The sequence below is a fragment of the Hirundo rustica genome, chromosome 11, assembly GCF_015227805.2.
Source record: "Hirundo rustica isolate bHirRus1 chromosome 11, bHirRus1.pri.v3, whole genome shotgun sequence".
Lineage (NCBI taxonomy): Eukaryota > Metazoa > Chordata > Aves > Passeriformes > Hirundinidae > Hirundo > Hirundo rustica.
In genome coordinates this window covers 2,007,595-2,028,111 of record NC_053460.1, presented here as the reverse complement: position 1 = coordinate 2,028,111, position 20,517 = coordinate 2,007,595, and the positions used below count along the sequence as shown (strand labels likewise).

Below are 20,517 nucleotides of genomic sequence, written 5' to 3'. Positions count from 1 at the left end.
TTACCCAAGTGAGAGGACAACAGGGTGAGTGACTGAGCAAGCACGAGGGATTCCTCTCTGGATTAAGAAGAAATGGTGTTTTCAAGGGATTCCTTCTTGGACTAACAAGAAACGCTTTGTTTTCGAGGGATTCCTTCCTGAATTAACAAGAAACGCTTTGTTTTCACCTCTCCCAGATCATCAATAAATGCTTTGTTTTCTCCTCTCCCAGGTTATCAATAAATGCTTTGTTTTCACCTCTCACCTGTTATTTCCCTCCCTGTCAAGACGTGTTTTTATCTCACCAATTAAAGCTCCCTGTCAGCTCTATTTAATCCTCCTTCTGTCCTAATTGTCCCGGCGGATCCCTGCTCTGGGGAGAGCTGCATCCCTGGGGATGGCCCTGCCACAGCAACACCCAGGGCACCTGGAATTCCCTGCACAAGGACAGCCAGTCCTGCTGGCACCTCCAGGCATCACTTGGTTGCTGCAGCTCACACTTGGATCCCATCTGGCGTCCCCAAGGACACAGCGCTGCTCTGCTGGGAAGGAAAGGAGGCCTGGAGGAGAGGGGCTGAAAACCCAACCCTTGGATCAGCCCACTCCCTCCCTGCCTGCTCGTGGACATTTCACTGCTCATGGGGAGGTCACCTGCAGGACAACGGAGGGGAAAAACCTGAACTGGGAGACTGCACAAAGGCAAAACACGGAAAAGGAAGAGGTTTCTGTGAGCGCATCTCGCAGGTAAGGCAGGAAAGGATTCCCAGAGGCAGCACAAAAGCTGGGATGGGATTTACGGAGCACAACAAGATGATGTAACCATGTCAGTTTATTGTAGGAACCCCTGGAGACACGTCCTGGCCCAGTCAGGAATTTGGGACCACTGAACCACTGTCAGGTGCACAGTTTGCCTGGACAGACCCCAAACAGCTTTGGAACAAACAAAGTCAGTGTTGCACAGCCCAGCCTCAGCAGAACAAGTGCTTGGACAGCAGTCCTGTTCCTCAGGAGCCTCCCACAGCACTGCCAGGAGTAACAGCAGATCAAGAGCATCCATCCAGGACGGTCAGCCCAGAGCTGGCCAAGGCCGGAGGCCAGGATGGACCCTGGGCTGAGCTCAGCAGGGCTGACCACTGCTCCCAGCACATTCCTTCCCTCCTGGAGCGGCTTCAGGACACGTGGATGGGATCTTCATAGAAAGTCTTGGCCATGGCATGAGCCACCTTGAGCACTTTCTTGTCCTTGGCCTCGGGGCCCATGTGGCTGCGGGCCAGCCTGAGCCAGTGCTGCTCCGTCCTGGCCACGTACTGGGCCTGCTCCTCCCCGGGCTGCACTGCTGGGTGCTGCTGCTGCCCTGGGCAAAGACAGGGACACAGAGGGGTCACACACAGCTCAGCATCGGCCAGGCCACGCGGGGCTGAGCCGAACAGCCTGAAAATCTGCCAGGAACCGGGAAAATATCTCTTTTATTGCAAGAGCAATGCGTCAGGAGAAGCTGCTTCTGCTGGAAAACTCGCCTGGATGCCAGGGAGAGAAGCAGGCACTGCACTAAAACCCGCTTCAGATTAGTGTGGAGACAGCATTTATTAGGAATTACCTTCCTCATCTTCACTCTCCTCTTCAGAGCTCTCCTCTTCTTCCTCCCCTCCCTCTGCGCCTTCCACATCATCATCATCCTCCTCTTCATCTGACTCCGACTCCTCCAGCCATTCCTGCGTTTCTTGGATGAGGAAGGAAAGAGAAGAGAGGTACAAAACCAGAATTAAGGTACCCAGAGATAACCCCAGGCACTGCCCACATGCTCTGCAGGCCCTTCAGTGCCTGGGACAGTGGGGACAGGCAGGAGCGTCCCTGCTCCTCGGAGGAGTGGACAAGCCTGGCACAGCAGGAATCCCAGGACGGCTCATGCCACCACAGCTCTGTTTACGGCTCCTGCATTTCCGAGTCACAGGGCAGAGCTGACTCCACAGTGACCCCAAAGCTAAGACACTGCATCATCACACATCCCCAGCCCTTTTCCTACCCAGGGAAATCCTCCACCCAAAGGCTCCAATCACCACCCCTGAGAAAACCCCACAGTTGCTGTTGCTTTTTGTCCCCCCAGTGTTGCTCCCCTGAAGGCACAGGGAGAGCTCCCAGCAGCAGAGCTCACTTGGATCCATCTCCTGCAGCACCTTCCACCGGTCCATCCTGTGCAGGTCGATGCTGTGCAGGTCACTGAGGGTCACCTGGCGGTCGCCCACCTCGAACATGCCCCCGTACACGTAGAGGACCCCGTGCTTCACTGCCACCATGGCACTGGAGCGTGGGCACGGCTCCACGGGCTGGCCCAGGGCTCCACCTTCCTCCTCCTCATCCTCCTCCTCCTCCTCTGAGCCAGAGCTGCCCTGGTCTCCTGCAGCTCCAGGGATCACCTGCTTGATGGTCATGACGGTGCCATCTTCTGCCACCACCTCTTTGACGATCTCCAGGGGGCCCTGGGGAGGCGGCAGCTGCGGCTCCTCCCCTCCAGCAGCCTCTGCCTCAGCCTGCCTGCCACGCCTGCGCTTCCTCCTCCCTGATTTTGGGCCCTGAGAACGGCAGTGAAGAGGAGACTTTGGTGGGAATTGCCTGCACCTAACAGCAGCTCATGCAAACAGCGCGGATGGAACAACTCCTATTTTTCATCGCGATTTAAAGTCTCGAGTGATCAGTGGAATTCCTCCCAAGACAGAACAAGGGACAGTGAAGATCCTGGAGAATCCAGGGTGTGGAATTGTGTCCTCTGTTAAGAGAGGAGCAGCTCTCCTGCTCCCAGGTGCAACCAACACGCAGAGGCCACTGATCTGTGCCAAGGGAAAGGAACCCACGATTTCCCGAAATCACAACAATTGCTGGGTGCTAAATTACAGCCCATTACCAGGCAGCACTCCAGGTCTTGGAAGAACTCTATGAAAGGGCTGCAAAACAATCAGTTTGGGAAGGCTGAAGCAACCAGCTGAGTGGCTGTTTGCCTGTTATTATGGGATTGACTTCTCCATTTGGAGAACAAAGCCAGCAAGGGGCAGGGGGAAGGAGAAGCTGAACCAGGTTTGCACCTCCCTTGGCCTGTGAGAGTGGTTCAAACACCATCAAAGAGCTGAGCTGAGCTCTGAAGCTCTTGGAGCCGAGGTTAATATTTCATCTCTTCTGGCAGCTCATCAGCACTGGGGAGAAGAGGGAGGGGTTTGACACCAAAATCTTTTCACAGCAGCTTTGAGCGAACTCCCCTCATGTCAGACTCGTCAGCCTGGAGAGGGCTTTCAGCAAAACACCACAAATAAGTTTTCAAGCTGCTTTGCTTCATTTTACATTCCACAACAATGGGGCAGCCTGATTCCTGGAGGAGAGCGATTGCTCAGGTGCACGCTGAGCTACCAGAAATCCAGGATTCCTCAAAAAGAGACACAAATCCGTGCTCCATCCCTGGAAATGTCCAAGGCCAGCTTGGAGCGACCTGGGCTCGTGGAAGGTGTCCCTGCCCATGGCAGGGGTGGAATGAGAGAATCTTTAGGGTCCCTTCCCACCCAAACAATCTGTGGAACCTCCAAGAAGCCAAACCAGGCACAGAGGAAGCTCCAGAGGATGAAATTGTTGTATTTAACCCCAGACCTTGAGCTGTGCAGGGAACCAGCGGTTCTTCCCGATGTCGTAGAAATAAATGTCATTGAAGAAGTCCCCTTCAATGCTCTCCTCCTCCTCCTCGTCGTGCACGCCCCCAAAAAGGAGGCAGCGGTTGTTGGGAGCAGCGGCCACGGAAAAGCCGGACCTGGGAGTGGGTTTCACTCCAGAGGGGCTGAGCCGACTCCAGCACCACCTGTCTGCGAGGGAGAGAACAAATGCCAGCACCAGCAGAGGAGAATCCTGCTGGGTTTGTGTATTCCAAGAGCTCCAGCAGGGAATTCCAGCCCTGTTTTGGATGCTCTCATGGCGCCTTCGGGGTATTTTCAGAGCTTTCTGGAGCAAGGGGAGTCTTGGAAGTGCGTGCACCTTTAGTGGAGGGTGGAGTTCAGACAAGGCCTGATCAGGTGCAGCCTTCAAGCACCAAAAAATGTCCCTCAGTTACCCCACGGAGCCCTCCCACCTTCCATCAGCTCTCTGCGCCTCTCCTGCCACCCTGCACCGCTGCCTTACCCCCCAAAATAAACACAGATTATCCCCAAAAGCCCCGAGCAGGCTTTAATAGAGGGCTCAGCAGCAGGACAAGACTTGTGCTCTATGCCTCTGCTTTTCTCCAATCCCTTCTACTCTGACTTCAGGGCAAATCCCTGAAATGCAGGCCGGGAGAAGCACTGTGCTTCTGAAGGAACTGCAATTCCACCAAGGCAAAACTATAAATAGGAATAATGCAAACAGGACCTGGAACCCAGACAGTGCTGGTGACCAACCCTGCTCCCCAAATCCCATCCCAGACAGTCAGCTTTGGAGAAATCAATCACAGCTTTAACATTTTAGAAATTCAGCTCCAAGAAAACTGTCCCGTTGCCTGAGTCAAGGAGAAAATCTCCTCAGGAAAGTGGAATTCCTATTCCAATCAAAGATAACCACAGTGGATCCATCTGTTCCAGAAGGATTGTACCCCATGGAATGGGCTCATCCTGGAGCAGGGAAAGAGCTGAGGGATCCCTCCCTGTCCTTAGCTCAATCCATGAGTCCCCCACTGGATTTTCTCTCCCTTCCCCAGCTGAGGAGGGAGGGATGGAGCAGCTTTAGCAGGTACCAGGAATACCCCACCACAGGAGAATTCTGCAATCCCAAAGATTTTCTGTTGTGGAACAGGAAAGCACAACAGACATTTTGTTTCTGATCAAAATGTCCCAGAAACAGGACTTTGGAAATGTTGTTTTAATTCCCTTCCACACACAAACTGAGGGACAAAAGAAAAAAAAATATAAATCACTAAAATCTCTTTTCCTGGATTTCTTCCTGAGCCAACACTGGGGCACAGAGGTTATCACTGAGAGAGGAATTTGATTTCAGGTTTTTTGGCATGTTATTCCAAGGAAGGGAGAGGATTTGCATTCCCAGGCCTGCAGTGCTCACCTTCCTCCTTGCCTGCCCCTTCAGCCTTCAGCAGGAACATGTCGGTGTGCAGGGTGCCTTTGTCCACGTCTTTCTTGATCCTCTGCAGGGAAAGGAAACGCAGGGATGCTCAGGGAAACACCTTCAGTGGCCAAACCACAGGTGGGACCCAGCTGAAAACTCAAACACCGGGACTGGGCAAGGAGAGGAGCATCAGGCAGCTCCAAACCACGGGATCCAAAGCAGGGCTAGTCCCTGTGGTGGGCCACAATTCCTGCCTGTGGCAGCAGGAAGGGATCTCCAGGCTGCAGCACGGATTTCTAGGGATTTGTGGCTGTATGGAGACTATGGGATGCAGGAAATTTTGGAACAAGATAAACTGTCACAGGGTTTGCAAAGGAAGGAAGGATGGGAAGCACTGAGGAAACAGAAGAGCCAAGCTCCTGCCTTCTACTCTGCCCCAGACAGGACCAGGTGCTCCCAGGGGGCTGATTTAACTTAAAAGGAGCAGATTCCCACCCCCCAAAGTGGGACAAGACAACTTTCCAGGGCTTGCAAGGCCCTCTGGGATTCTGACCTGCAACGACCTGACGTGTCCCACGCCTGTGACCAGCCCAGGACACGCAGAGGTGACAGCTCTGTCCCCCTGCAGCTGGCAGCTTTGCCACCTGGGGTCCCACACAGCCCTGAGCAAAAGCTCATCCTCCTAAACACCAGCAGAAACCCCCGCTCCCATCCCTACAAAAGGCAACAGCAAGACAGCAGCAAGGACAAGGTGAAAGCTCGGCAGAAGCAATTAAATGCCTGACTTTCAGTGTGATTTCCCTGCTCCTCTCCCTGCAAGCCCTGGATTCCAGTGCTCATGGCAACAGCAGCATCCCAAGGCAGCTCTGCGCCGCACCACCACAGGAGGTGTGTTAATAATGTCATTATCCACCCAGCCCTCGTGCACAGCTTGTAATTCCCTTCCTCCTGGGGCCAGGGCACCGCTGGGATGAGGAACTCTGCTCCCAGGATGTCAGCAGTGGATCCCAGGGTCCAGCCCTCAGGAAGAGGAGCTGCAGGGAGACTACAGGATGCAGGAATTTCGGCACCCAGAGAAGAGAAATGAATTGTCACAGGGGATGAAAACCAACTGGCTCCAGCCCTCAGGGTGAGAGTCCTGCTGCACACCTGTACCTGGCAGGTTTTGCTGTTGCTGGGTTGTTGCTGCAGGGCCCGGCATCCAATTCCTGGGAATGGTGTTCAAATTTTAAGGAGAAGAGAGGGAAGTGTGTTCCAGGCACAGCACAACCCCACCCAGGTGAAGTGTGAGGAGCACAGCACTGCGTGAGAGGCACTCCCTGTAGCAAACACACATGACAAAGCTGCCTGGGCTCAGAAACCCCCGATGAGGGGGAGTGGGAGTCAGGTTTTGTTGTCACAGACATTTCCAGCTGCTGGAGAGATCCATCTCCTCCCAGCCAGGACAAGTCAGCCCTGAGCAAATCATTCCATCACTCACTGGAGGTTCCTGCTTCCCCCTGCCCTTTGTGCTTTGAATTCTTTGTTTTCCAGCACAAAACTGCCTGGGATATCCACTGTGCACAGCCTGTGGTTTGCACATGCAGTGGGGAGTTATAAGAGCTTTACAGGTGTCAGCTGGAAATTCCAACTCTGCTGACACACTGTGAGGAAACTGAGGCACAGCCAGCTTGAGAATCGGGATTTTCCCGATTGTCTGATAGGAGACCAACAGCGTTCAAAAACATCCAAATATCCAAAATGTTCAGCAGGCAGAGCTACAAAAGGAACCAGTCCCACCAGACCTTACAATTCAGGAATTCCCACATCTCCAGCAGAATCCGCTTCAGCTTTGTGACGACTGCCACTAAAAAAAAACCCACCACAACAAGATCCCCAGACCCCAGCTGTCCCTGGCATCCCAAAGGCCTGCCCACGTGTCATTCCAGCCCTCCCCTGGCCTGCAGGCTGCACCTGCAAGGTGGAGCAGCAGCAGCTCCAGCCCTTCTGTTGCCTAGCAATGGAGAGGCCTCGGTGCTTCACACAGCCCAAAATGCAGCTTGCTGCAGCAAGCCCCATCCCCAGCACAGGGAAGGGCTGAGGACATCTTTAGGATCAGCAGGAGAGCAGGTCTGAGCTCCCCTGGGCATTCTGAGGTCTGTTCTAGGCAGGGCTGGCAGCACCCACAACGTCCCCTTCCAGAGGAGATGACAGAAATTGTCTTTTCTCATCTCCAGGCTGCTGAGGGAACGGGAACAGAGACAGCATCGTGCTGAGAACGCTGCTTTTTAAAATACCGGGCACCAGCATCTCCAGGCAGTCACACCCAGGGCTGGAAAGCTCCTTTTTCGCCATTTGCAGCCTGGTTTGCTCAGGAAAACCCGGTGGCTGGCACAGCAAAGCCACACCTGGGGACCAAGGATCTGCAGGAGTGTCCTGGAGTGCCTCAGACAAGACACTCCATCTTCTCTGCCTCTACTTCCCCAGCCAGGAAAGAGACTTTTTAATCCAGGCCCCACGAAGGGAATTCAGCCCCGGACTGACACGTGATTGAGAAGAGACTCTCCACATTATTTCTTCGAGTTCAGGAACTCAAAGCAGGCACCAAAACTCTGCTTCTGCCTTCCCAGCTCCCTGCCCATCACAGGGCAGCAGCCCTGTCATGTCACCACCTCCTCCGGCAGTGTGACAGCTAAATTACGTCCCTATTCAAAAAGATTTTGATATATTATGATTTTCCTCCCCTCTTCCCTTCAAAATTTCCCATCACATGCGTGACTTAGTCCTGCTGCTCCCAAGAATACTCTGCATTTGATGAATGGTGCTCTGCTTGGATATTTGCCTGGTTTTAGATGTAAAAACGTCTTCAGACTCCCCAAAATGCCTTCACAGCACCCCTGACTGGAGGATCCGCCCCTGTAACTGGAGACAAGGAATAAGTCCTCTCCTGTAGCTGCCCAACTCCAATTAAGTATTGTTTTCTCCATGTCTACCTTCTCCCAAGAGTATCCCAGGCAAACACATTTTGTTCACTTCAAAGCAAACCCAGACACTCAGCTCCACAATCAGCTCTAAGTGAAGACACAATGAGAATTAAATAGCCACACATTAACGGAATTGGGTCTCTCCTAGAGGGGCCATATCCTGCTGAATTTAATTTCCAGGAGCATGCTGAAGGCTGCAGGGAAAATTCTGTGCAGAGCTTTGGTCAGTTTGTGCCACAAAAGCAGAGCCTGGCAGGAATGGCCCATCAGAGAGAAGCACACAGAGCTCGGCACGTGACAAAGGAAAGAGACTTTTAACATCTGTTAAAAATGTCTTGTTTTAATGGAATGTCTGCTTTGCTTTAACGGAGTGTCTGCTCTAATGGAAAAGCTGTTTCCCCAGCTGCTGAGAACTTCTCCCAGCTCCCATCCCTGCCCAGTGCCCTGCCCCATCCCTTCTCCTCCATTTTCATCAGCTCACACCAACCCAGAGCAGCAGTGGAACAGAACCAGCTGCAAACCACGTGTGACTTTTCTATTTCCATGGTGCACTTGGAGCCCAGCTGCTTCCAAGAGAGCTCCACACCTAGCAGAGCCTGCAGGCTCCTTGCTCCCCACCCTCAGGACAGCGAAGGGACGAGGACAAAGCCCTTTCAGGTGGGAAAGGCTCTGTGTGGTTACTGCCGTTGAATCCAACTCACATCTGATCAGGCAGAGCCCGAAGCTCAGGCCCTGAAGAGGCACAAATGCTTCTAAATATACAGAGTGACCAACTCCCTTCTCTCCCTGCTTCCCTCCTTTGTTCATTTATTCCCCTCGGAAGAACAAGGCGTCCTCCTCCCCTGCTGCCTTTCCACGGGAGCAGCAGGACCCGGGGCCTCTGCCTGCATTCCCAACAGGAAAAGCTTTTGCAGGAGCCTCTTCCTTCCTGCTGCCCAGCATGGACACAGGGATACCTGCTCAATGAGGAATGTGCTCTCTGGTATAAAATTCCCAGGATTAATGGAGTGAGGAGCAGAGCTGGAGGAGCCTGGTTCTCATCAGAAGTCTTTTTTGCCTTACTGAGTTTGCTCCCTCACCTCTGCCACCGATGGCACAAAATAAAAGTCTCCTGGCAACTGCCGCTTTTAACCTGCAAGTGCTGAAGCACAAAGGAATACCTGAGAATGCTTTAAGTTGCCAAAAAAAAAAAAAAGTCATTTCTCTCAGCTGCCTATTCCTCCCTCAGCGATATCAATTCCTCCTGCTGGATTAGAACAGCAGGGAAAACAAAGAAATCTTTTGAACCAAGATTAGCCCCTCAATCAGCAGAATGCATGAACAAAAGGCAGTTTTGGTTCCCAGCCTGTGGACAGCTCCTGACTTAGCACAAAGTGTCCCTACCTGTTTGGAGTAGCCTCCATAGATGATGATGTTGCCCTCGGGGGTGGGAGTCATTTGGCAGCCAGATCTTGGAGCAGGCCCCACCCCTGCAGGAGCCAGCTTGCTCCAGCTGAAGGAGTCCAGGTTGAAGGCGTACACGTCGTTGTAGTAGATGAAATCTCTGCAGAGAGAACATTTTGTGATGGGGACGCTCAGGCCAGGGTAAAACAGCGCTTCAGAGCTCTGCTCACAGCCCCCAGGGGAAAAGGTGCTTCTACAAGACAAGGATCTGACAAGATTCAGAGGCCAAAAGTGCTGGACTGAGCTTTGGCTACAAGGATGGGCAGCTGCTTCAGTGCTACTGTGATTGCTCCCACACCGAAGAGTTTCAATCAAGATCAGAAAGACAATTCTGACACAAAAATCTAGTTCAGTCCCAGTCCTGCTGAGGATAATCCTCCCATTAACACCCAGATTTCTGTTACTGGTGAAATTCTGTTGCCTTTTCTAAGGAGGACTCAAACCCCCAGCCACCCCAGCATCCCACCTTGCACTCTCATGGAAACCTCCAAAGACGATCAGCTGCCTTTTGCACGCAACCATCCGATGTCCACTCCGTCCAGAGGGCCCTCCTGGTGCCCTGAAACATGAAAAAAATCCATTTATCAGCAAAATCCTCTGTCCTGGTGGTGCATCAAGCCATTTTTACTGAAGTCACTGGCAGCTGAGATGGCTGAGCTCAGCCTCTCCTGGAAATAGGAACCATTGGGAACGTGGCTGCCTCAATCCCTGTCTGCTTCTCTCCAATCAGGACGTGTGCTCTTCCTGGAACTCTTGGGACTGCAGCACAGGCAGTTTTTATTCCTAGAGATAAACCACCCTAACAGCACCCAAAGTCTTCTCAGCAATGACTCAGGAGCTGATTCTTCAGGAGAGTTTAACCAACAGCACTTCACAATTGCAGGGAAGTCACTCCAAACTGAGATGTTCTCTCCAAGCACCCAGAGACAAAGCCTGGCTCTGACATCCCCCCTCCCTCAGCGGCTCAGGAAATCACGTACCCACAACACCTTCACTCACCCTGCCTGTGACAGCAAACCAGGGAAAACACCTCATGAATTACCCACATCTCCTCAAGAACAAAGGCACTGCAGCAAAACAAGTCCTCGTTATCATCCTTATCCTACTGAAGGAGGGCAGGGAGGGATGGGATGTTGGGAAGGAATTCTTCCTGGCATGGGGTGCCCAGGGAAGCTGGGGCTGCCCCTGGATCCCTGGAAGTGTCCAAAGGCCAGGCTGGGCAGGGCTTGGAGCAGCCTGGGATGGTGGAAGGTGTCCCTGTCCATAGAGGGGGAGGAATAGGATGGGATTTAGGATCCCATCCAACCCAAACCATTCCATGACTCCGTGACTCACTCCACGATCCTACACACTCAAAAGCAGCCTGCTCTGCTCTGCTCTTCCAAGCTTTCCTGACCTTTCAGTTAAATGTGCTGCTTCCATTTCCAGGAACAAGCAACACCCCCTCCATCTGTCCCATCCAAAAGGCTCCCGAGGAGGTGGGCAGCTGGACACCATTCCAACATGGATTCTCCTTCCTTCCTCCCTTCCTTCCTTCCTTCCCTTCCTTCCCTTCCTCCCTTCCTCCCTTCACATTCATCCACAGCACCAGGAGAAACAACAAAAACAACTCCAACAACTTTCCAACAAAGCCAGCTTTAGGCCCAAGAGGGTTTGCTGTGCATGTTCTCTGTCCCCATGGATGAATCCATCCCGTTTTCCCTCGCTGAGGAGTCTCCCAAAGCTCCCAGCTGGCACCACTGAGCCCAGCAAGGCTCCTCCAACAGCCCTAAGGCGTGGAAGTGATTGCACAACCAGGGCCTAAATAAATAAAGCTGAAACCAGCAGCAAAACCTAAAGCCCCGACGCCCCCCGGGCACACTTGGAGTGGCAGCAGGGAGCTGGGAATGTGGTGATGGATTTCTGTGGAGAGAGAAAACGAGGGCCCTTATTCTCCATGGAAAATGACAGCCTCACCCTGGTGATAATGAGAAACTCCAGCAGAACAGCAGCGTTTGGGGAAGACTGAATTAATATTGATTGCTTGGACTCTTTATTCTAACAGAGAGGAGGTTTTTCCAAGCGTTTACTGGATCTTTGAGTATCACCCTGCAGAGCAGCACCTCTGGTATTAATTTCATCAAGACCTGAAATCAGTATTTTCTCTTGCTGTAACAAAGCTCTTGTGTCATTACTCCAAAAGGTGGCACTTTTTGAATCATCTTTTTATTTTTTTTAAGGAGAGGATGAATTAAAAGCCAATGTGAGCGCTAAAATCCTGTTCTCAGAGATTATCTCGTGCCTTGTTTCTCAAACAGGTTTCCTCTGAGTTCAGAATCAGTAAAAGTTTATTCATTGATGTGCTTAAATAAAGCCCCCACCAATATAGATTTAACTCCATGGCACAAATGGCACAGTCAGGCAGGATTGGCAGTGAGGCAGAACTTCATTCCCACTCCAGGAGGATCTTCCTGCAACTTGCTTCCCAAATGCAAACGCTTCCCTTTTACCTGCTGCAGTGCTCCTGGTCCCAAAGAAACATTTTGGAAATGGTTCCCCAGACTTTGTGATTAATGCTCTATTTCATAGGGTTGACACCAGAAAGCAGACATGTGGGAGGGAGCTGTAAATTCTCCAGACTTCTTTTTTTTTTTAAAACAGATTAAAAACTCTGGCTCAGGACTGGCTCTACACATGTACAGCACGAGGCTGACCTGAGCTGCTCCATAAGGAATTTTCTTTTGCCTGTGGAGTTACTCTGGGGCTTGTAGTAACAAACCAGAGCTGATTTCAGCCCCCAGATTCATGAATTATTTGTCCCAGTGGCTACAGGCTGCAGGAGTTGCCTCTTCATCCAGAGGATGCTCAGGTGAAGCTTGGGAATAATAATAAATAATAATAATGATAATAAAAGTGGGGGTGGAGAGAACATCCCATCACAGGGGCACTAGAGGACAGAGCACTTTTATCCTGCAGAGGAAGCTGAACTCAGGATTTGTGATGTTTTACACCTTTCCCTGGGAATGTCTCAGTGCTGGGGTCAGTGGCTCACACAGATCCTGTCCCCTCGTGTCTGGACACTCAGGTGGATGCAGAGAAGGGGAAACACAACCGGCACAGGGCCCAAAACCCTCAATTCCAACCCCCTGCAAATTCAATCCACAGCTGTACACCTGGATCCTGATCTACCAAAGAACAAACTCATTTCTGGGCTGACAATCTTACTTGATTTACACCAAAACACCCTTTTCTTTAGGCAGGTGTGGCAGGAACCTGATTTTTCTGGCGAGCAAGGAGACGCATCCATCAGACCCAACCCTGCTGCTGGGCCATCCTCCACTGCAGGAGGGTTAAACAGACACTGGTGAAACCGGGAAATTTACAGCACCACATCCCACCAAATCCTGCAGGAAGGATCAGCAGCGCTCCAGGATTTCAGTGCAGGGAGCTCCAGGGGAGGGATGTGGCAATTCCCAAGCACAGACCCCAAGGATGCTCCCTGTCTGTCTCTGAGGGAGTGCACTGGGCCACAGAGAGCTGAGTGGGAATGTTCTCTCCAGGAAAGAACGAGGCAATTAGGTTAAAATACTGCTGCTCCAAGGCAGGGTAACAAACAGTTCATGGACTGAGGAAACCTCGTGCATCACACACAAGATAAGGTGGCTGCACTAAGTCAGAGTCAGCTGCTGGCACGGCTTCTAACGGGCTGGGATTTGCTGTGTTTGGAACACCTTTGTGCATGCAAAATGCAAGGAAACACAGCTAAATCTTGCTAAATTTAGCAACTTTTAACTCTGTCAGGCAGCCTGGCACCACTGTGCTCTGTGCTAGGGGAAAACGGAGCTGCGCTTGCCCAGCACAGGGAAGTTTTCTCAGTTAGTCAAGGTTTTCTCTTCCCAAATGTTTCAGAATCAAGCCCCCTCATGGCACCAGGATGGTTTGTGGCAGGAATTGCAGGCCAGGAAGGACAACATCATTGTCTGGAACCTGAACTGTGGGGCTGGAATAACCAGACACCCTAGAATCTCATGTTTAGATCACAGCACCAAACCCACCTGGAGCAGGGTACTCATGATCCTTCCCATGGGAACAGAAACAGAAACTTTGCCTCTCTTGTCCAGACATTCCTTCATGAATAATTAATGCTATCACTTCATTATTTGCACTAAAATGACGTCTTCTGAATGCCACACTAGTCTGTGCCCCATGCCTGTCACCTGGCATTTATTCAGGCTGCATACACAGAATGCATACACGGTCCAGACACGAGGGCCCAGCACTTACTTGATCTGCTCCCACGTCCTGGTGGCCAAATGCAGGACCCAGAGATCTTTGTAGTGGTAGAACTGCTCCCCGTTGGGAGAGGCAAACTCCCCCCCGAAGATCCAGAGCTGCCCCCCGGCCGTGGGCACCACGGCTGCCTGCAGGACAAGGAAGAGCTGGATCAGAGCACGATTCCAAAGCAGGCATGGAACTCCCCCAGCCAAGCACACAACTCCAAATCCCAGGGAACAGCAGCAGCTCCCTGGGGCTGAAGGAAGGAGAATTTGGATTAAAAGGTGCTCGTGGTTTAGCACATCTTCCCCAGAGCAAAGGAAAGCTGGCCAAGGAGCTGGGCTCTTCCCACCTCCTCTGGGAAGTCCAGTGTCCTAGGATTAATCGTATTAATCTTGGGATTAATATAAAAAAAAAAAACCTGTTCAACTCTCTCTCTTCAAAACCAACCAAACAAAAGAAAGAAAACAAACAACAACAACAACAACAAAAAAACCCAAATAGAGAAGGAAATGTGCAACATTTGGAGGAGAGGCTGTTACACGCAAGATGCCAGTGAAAAGCAGGGAGAAGAAGAGCAAGACTCCACTTCACTAAAATTATCTCTGTTAGGACCAAGGAATAAGGAAGGAATCCCAAGAAATGCTGTGCAAATTTCAATTTGTGTTTTGTCCAGGCCACCCATCACAGCTCAGCATTGGGAATAAAGATCTCTTTCCAAGGCTTCATTCCCTGCCTGTCTCTCCCAGCAAAAAAAAAACTTTTTAGCCCCACACAGGACCATGCCCTGCCATAAACCAGCCCAAACATGAAATGATTAAATAAGAAAATCCAGGGTGTGCTTTCAGGCAGGATTTGTGGGAACATGAAGTTACCTAAACAAAGGGGACGTGTGCCTGAATTCCACGGGCATCCAGAGCCTAAAAGCTTAAAGGGAAGGCTTATGCAGCAACCTGCTCATACTTGTGGGTGACCTTTCCAAGAGCTGGCTTGAAATCCATGACAAACCCAAACCTTTTCCTTGAACAACTGCCAACACCTGCCCATAGCTCCTCTCACCTCAGCTCTGACAGTGGATTGTGTGCCAGAGACCAGGGATGACAAATAAAACTGCGAACACGCAGCTGGCAGCCGCAGACACGCTGCTGTTTAACCCTGAGCTACGTATGAAATATAAAGCCACGAGGAAGACAAACCAGTCAAACCCAGGAGGCTGAACTGTCACCCGTGAAACCATAATTAATTATCAGACAGAAAACTCTGCCGAAGCAGAACTCCTCAGTTTATTGTTGTTGTTATCCAGCTGCAGCTCCTGAGCTGCTCCCTTTGGATTGAGCTGCTCGACAGCCACCTGCTGGCTACTGGAACACGGCCTCTGAAACCAAGTTCTATTTTAAACAACACAGAGGAGCCCAAAAGTCAAGTCAGAATCTCTCAATTCAAGGATACACGGCTTGGAGCAAGGCTGCCGCTTAGTAACATAACAAAGGGATATGAACCTAACTGGGATGCTGGGTCTTACCAGGGAGCTTTGGGATGGGCAGGAAAAGGACATTCACATCCTGTATGGCAGCTTTGGGAAGGCACCAGTCACCCCCTGGCTGCAGCAGGTAAGAAAATCTATCAGCTGGTGAGGGCCAAAGACCTGCAAAAAACACAAGTCTTTGGTCCAGGTTCTACTGTGCAGGTGTTCACATAAAGTAAACAAACCCAAATCCTTCACCCTCACAAGCAGCCAGCGACCTGGGTTTGCAGAGAGGTGGAGAAGAGCCCAAGTGCTCCCTGCTGGCAGCAGTGGCAGTGTCTGGGATGTTCGTGGATGCAGGGCTGTGGCCGTGAAGGGAACAACGGGCTTCGGTCAAATTCCAGCCTGAAAGTTCAGGCCCCCCCTGGGATTATGGATCCGAGCTGGTCCTTGCACAGCACAGCAAAGGGAATTCATTGCTGAAGAGGAATCTCCTCCCTGGCTCTGCTTGAGTTCTGCCAATCCAAGAGACACAACCCCAAATCCCCACTCCACACTGAGCACTGCCAGAGGACACCCAGTGACCAGAGCACCTCAGACGGGTCCAAGCAGAAAAGCTGAAGTGACACCACCGGCAGCGCGTTACCAGGAGAACAAAGAGAAGCAAGGAGCTCTCAGGAGGCGAAAAAATCCAAACCCTCCTCCCAAAGCACGTTTAGAACGATGCCAGCTGCTGCTCCGGCTTTACCTGGTGAGCACAACGCCTCGGGGGTGGGTTGGGGATGTCCAGTTTGGCCCAGCTGTTCTTCCTGATGTGGTAAATGTACAGGTCATTGTACAGGTAGGTCTGTGAGAGGAAACAGCAGCTCAGCCCAGCTCTGCACAGGGGGATTTGAGGTGAAGACAGCAAAGCACAACCTCCTCAGCGGGCAGGGAAGGAGGACAACGAGCTCCTGCGCCGCACTGGGAGGCAGCAACTCTTCCACTGGGCTGGGATGTTCTTTCCCAAACCCTTGGTGACAGCTTGAGATATGAGGATTTAAAAAGCTGGAGCTTAACACAGAGGTTCAGGTTAAAGCTGCTCAACTCCAGAGCAAAGAACAGCTCCAGGTGGTAAAAAAAAAAAAAAAAGCAGAATTAGTTCAGCTCATCACACTGGGTAACTCTGAGGGGGCCAAACACCAACTGCCAGGCTGGAGTTTTCCAGAGCAGTTTGTCTCCAGGAGCACAACCACCACTTGCAACCTGCAGAAATTCAGGCAGAAGAGTGTTTCCTGAGCGCAATAATAATTTGCTGCTGCTCCCATCTCCAAGGCAGCCAGCAGCAAAGGTGCAGAAATATCTTGTTTTGAGAAGTGGACGAGATTCTTCACTAGTTATCCCAAATGAGGGGCAGATATGGCTGCAATTAAGTCTGGAGAAATTATGAAGCCCTGAAATATTGATGCTGAGACAATCACTCTGACTCCTTAATGGGTTCCAGCGTGTCTCCTTCCTGCCAACTGCTCAGCCATGAGACAGAGCCATGGCAGAATTAAAAGGCTATTTTGCTCTCATTCAGGGACAAATACATATTTTATGACTCTGCCTTGAATCTCCCTTCAAATGAGACCCGTGCAAATTACAGGAAAAGGAGGGAGGGGGGAGATAAAGAAGAAGAAAATGAAGTATACATTACTTTTTGGCCATTGAAATATTCACCTCCAAAAAGGATCAGCTCGTCTCTCTCGGGGTGAGCACAGAGGGAGCAGTTCAGCCTGAAAGAAAAAAGAGGATGGGGAAAAAAAAAATTAAAAATGTGGAAGTCCTGTGAAACCCTGAACCTTGGAACCTTTAACTCAGGCAGCAGCACTTCTGCCCTCCAGCCACAAAAGGTCTCTCCATCATCTGCCAAATTACCCTGCTGTAATGTTCACCCCAGGGCTAAAAACTTCTTCAAAGAAATTAATTTATTCCAAAACTCTCAGCAAGATGAATTGGGCACTGTCTGAAGAGGCTCTCCTATTTCAGGAGCACACGTTACTCCGTGATTTAACTCCCCCTTTGACGTGAGCTCCTGAATTTTAATGCTGGGGTGGCAGGAACAAAAATTACTTTTATGAGGGCACAGAACTGTCTCTTCTCCATTTATCTGTGTCATTATTCTGCACTTGCTGCTGGTCACTGCTCTCCTGAATACCCCAAGTTTGTGAGCCCCACTTAACAAAGTGGGTTTTGCCTCTGAACTCCCTTCAGCCCTCTGGTCCAAATCCAAAATTTGCTCTTCACTCTTATTTTCCCTCAAAGCCCTGAAATCTAACCCTGCTTTGCCTCTCTTGTGCCAATGGGGTGGTTAAAAAGTGGATTTTGATGCCTCAAAAAAAAGGCTTTTGGTCACTTTTTAACCGTGAACAGTATTCCAGGCGTTCCACAACTCCAGATATCAGCCATACCTTCCACTCTTGAGAAATAACTTTACATAAATAAATGCCGTTAAAAGCACCCCCAACTGCTCTACAAAGCCTCACACAAGCTCTCACCTGGGTGAGGGGGGTGGGCAGGATGACTCAATTACTTGGGTCTTTTTAGCATCCAAACTCTGGAATTCTGCTATCAGGGCTTCAAGATCCTCCTGCAAGGAAAAAGCCAGCCGTGAGCACGCACAGAAGCACACACGAAACCTGCACTCCCTCCCACGATCTCCCTTCTCGAAAAAAGAAAAGTAGCTGCTCAAACACAACTGGAAACTCTTTTATATCCAGAGAAACCCGGTGCATCTTCATTCCCTCTCAATTTCACTCAGTTAAACCCAAAATCTGCCCTCCCCAAACTGCTGACAGAACAAGGATGCTGCAGGATTGCAGCAAGAGGGAGGTTCTGAGTCTCTCCTACAACCCCACTGCTCATCTCCTTCCTCCAGGTCACTTTCCTGAAGGTGTAGTCCAAGCAGAAATTTCCAAACTCTGGGGATTTCGCCTCTGCAGCACGGAATCAGCTCTCCCTGCAGCTAGGAGCAGTCTAGAGGGGCACCTTCAATGCCTTCAAGCTTTGAATTAGGCCATAAACACCACGTTTTTATCAGGGAAAAGTCACTGTTTGGAGGCTTAAACACGAGCAGCCCCTCTAGGGGTGCGAGAAACAAAGATTCTCATTTGCTTTTAAGACCCAAAGAAAAGGATGAAGGGGATGGAAAGCAAGAAGAAGCCTTAAACTGTGTTTTCTTGTCTCCTTCTTTTACACTGCTGTCACACACAAGGGATGGGAGGGGGTTTAAGCAAGATTCTGCTTAGAACCAGAGAAGGAGGGACTTTAAATTCCACCCCTGCCATGGGCAGGGACACCTTCCACTATCCCAGCTTGCTCCAAGCCCTGTCCAACCTGGCCTGGAACACTCCCAGGGATCCAGGAGCACCCCTGAAGCCCAAGTTCAAGGAGGTTTGCACAAGGCTCTCAGGCACATGGTGGGATCGTTGCTGTATCTTCGCAGGAGCTGGTCCCTTCCAACTCATTATTTCCTGCGGTTCCCTGATCCACGCTTTCCCTGGTCAGCCCAGGTTCCCTTTGGATTCGTTCCTTTGCTCCCAACCCTGCCCTCAACCTTCCCCCTGCCCCCAGAGCTCCCTCACGGCCGTCACCTCCTCCTTCTTGGCTCTGCGGGACACCTTCTTCTCCATCTTCGCCAAAGTCTTCTCGGCGCCTTTTCCCTTCTTGTCGCGCTTCCCCTTCTTCCCCATGGCGGCGGGGACGGGATACCCCGGGATCACAGCGGGATCACAGCGGGACCGGGTCGGGATACCCCGGGATCACACCGGGACGGGGCCGCGACGAGATCACAGCGGGACCGGGTCGGGATACGCCGGGATCACGCCGGGATCACACCGGGCCGCGATACCCCGGGATTCCAGCAGAATTCCCCGGGATCCCAGCAGGATCACACGGAGATACCAGCGGGATACCCCGGGATCACACCGGGATCACACCGGGCCGCGATACCCCGGGATCCCAGCAGAATTCCCCGGGATCCCAGCAGGATCACACGGAGATACCAGCGGGATACCCCGGGATCACGCCGGGATCACGCCGGGCCGCGATACCCCGGAAGCCCCCGGGATGGGGCCGGGACGGGGCCGCTCCTTGTGCCGGGCGGCAGCGCCCCCTGTTGGCCGGGAGGACTGAGGGCGGCCGCCCGCCCTGAGGGAGCGCGGTGGGAGCTCCGCGGGCAGCGGCCGCTCCGAGCCGGCGTCAGGAGCCCCGCAGGGCCGGGGAGAGGGGTTAATGGGGCCCCGCACACCGGCCGGCACCGCCCTGGCACGGCTCGGACGCGTTGGGGTTGATGCTCGCCCCGAGGAGAACGTGCAGCCCACAAAATGGCCCCCTCCCCTCAGACAAAATGGCCCCCCCTCAGGGGAGCCCAGGGACGGGGCAAACAGCAATGGCCAGAAACCAAACCGCAAGTTCCGCCTCAGCGTGAGGGTGGCAGAGCCCTGGCACAGCTGCCCAGGGAGGTTATGGAATCTCGCTCTCCGGGGCCATTCCAAACCCCGCTGGATGCGTTCCTGTGTCGCCTGCTCTGGGTGGCCCTGCCTTGGGCTGGGCGATTTCCAGAGGTCCCTTCCAACCCTAAGTGTTCCATGATTCTGCGATTAGGAGGAATTTCTTCACAAAAAAGGTGGTTAGATGTTGGAAGGGGCTGCCCAGGGAGGTTTGGAGTCCCCATTCCTGGAGGTACCCAAGGAAAGCCTGGACGTGGCACTCAGTGCTCTGGGCTGGGGACACAGTGGGGATCAGCCACAAGCTGGATTCTGTAATTCCATCACCTGAGACATGAGGCAGGCCTGGGGGAGGCCCTGTGGGGAAATAAAATAAAATTAAACCACGGGCAGAATTCCCCAGGGACTGGGGCACTGTGCGAGTGTTTTCATTTCCAGCTGCAGACCTTTGGGAATGGGATTTCTCCAGGCCACTCTCCAAATCCTGAGTTGTTGGAGAGCCAAAAGAAGTACAGGCACTGTCAGGCAATGCCAGGCAGCTGCTTTTTCCCTTAGTGGTGGAGAAGGAATAATGATGATTTACATGGTATTTCACACAGATGCTGAGCCCAGGGAAAAAATCCTGGAAAAACACCTACTTTGAGCACCTAAGGGTGTAAATAGGGGTTGAAATGTATCTTTTAGCTGCGAGTTCATCCCAGTGTGCAACAAAATTGCCACTGTGATTGTATCTTGTCAGCAGGAAGGAAAAAAATCATTGCATTTTTCGCTGAGTTCCCACAAACCCACTTATTTCCTGGAAGCAGGGGGTTTTCACCACCCCAAAGCAGTGAGGATCCCACCAAGATGCAGTTCAACACCCACTGAGTTATCCCAAACA

The 20,517-nt window shown here is 51.9% G+C and overlaps 1 protein-coding gene across 2 annotated transcripts; it reads right to left on the bottom strand.

The window, feature by feature from the left end:
• Positions 1-429: 429 nt before the first annotated feature.
• Positions 430-19,244, bottom strand: KLHDC4 (kelch domain containing 4). Of its 2 annotated transcripts, XM_040075705.2 has the most exons (12): positions 18,783-19,244; positions 17,688-17,779; positions 16,847-16,925; positions 15,917-16,015; positions 13,713-13,849; positions 9,916-10,008; positions 9,390-9,549; positions 5,041-5,122; positions 3,610-3,818; positions 2,132-2,549; positions 1,577-1,699; positions 432-1,333 (listed from the first exon to the last, which is right to left on the bottom strand). In XM_040075705.2, the coding sequence occupies exons 1-12, from the start codon at positions 18,879-18,881 to the stop codon at positions 1,149-1,151; spliced, it is 1,776 nt and encodes a 591-aa protein (XP_039931639.1). In that variant the 5' UTR covers positions 18,882-19,244; the 3' UTR covers positions 432-1,148. The 2 variants fall into 2 exon arrangements, with proteins under 2 accessions (XP_039931640.1, XP_039931639.1); XM_040075706.2 differs by lacking the exons at positions 16,847-16,925; positions 17,688-17,779; positions 18,783-19,244 and adding an exon at positions 15,226-15,348 and having other exon boundaries at positions 430-1,333; positions 15,917-16,014.
• Positions 19,245-20,517: the final 1,273 nt, after the last annotated feature.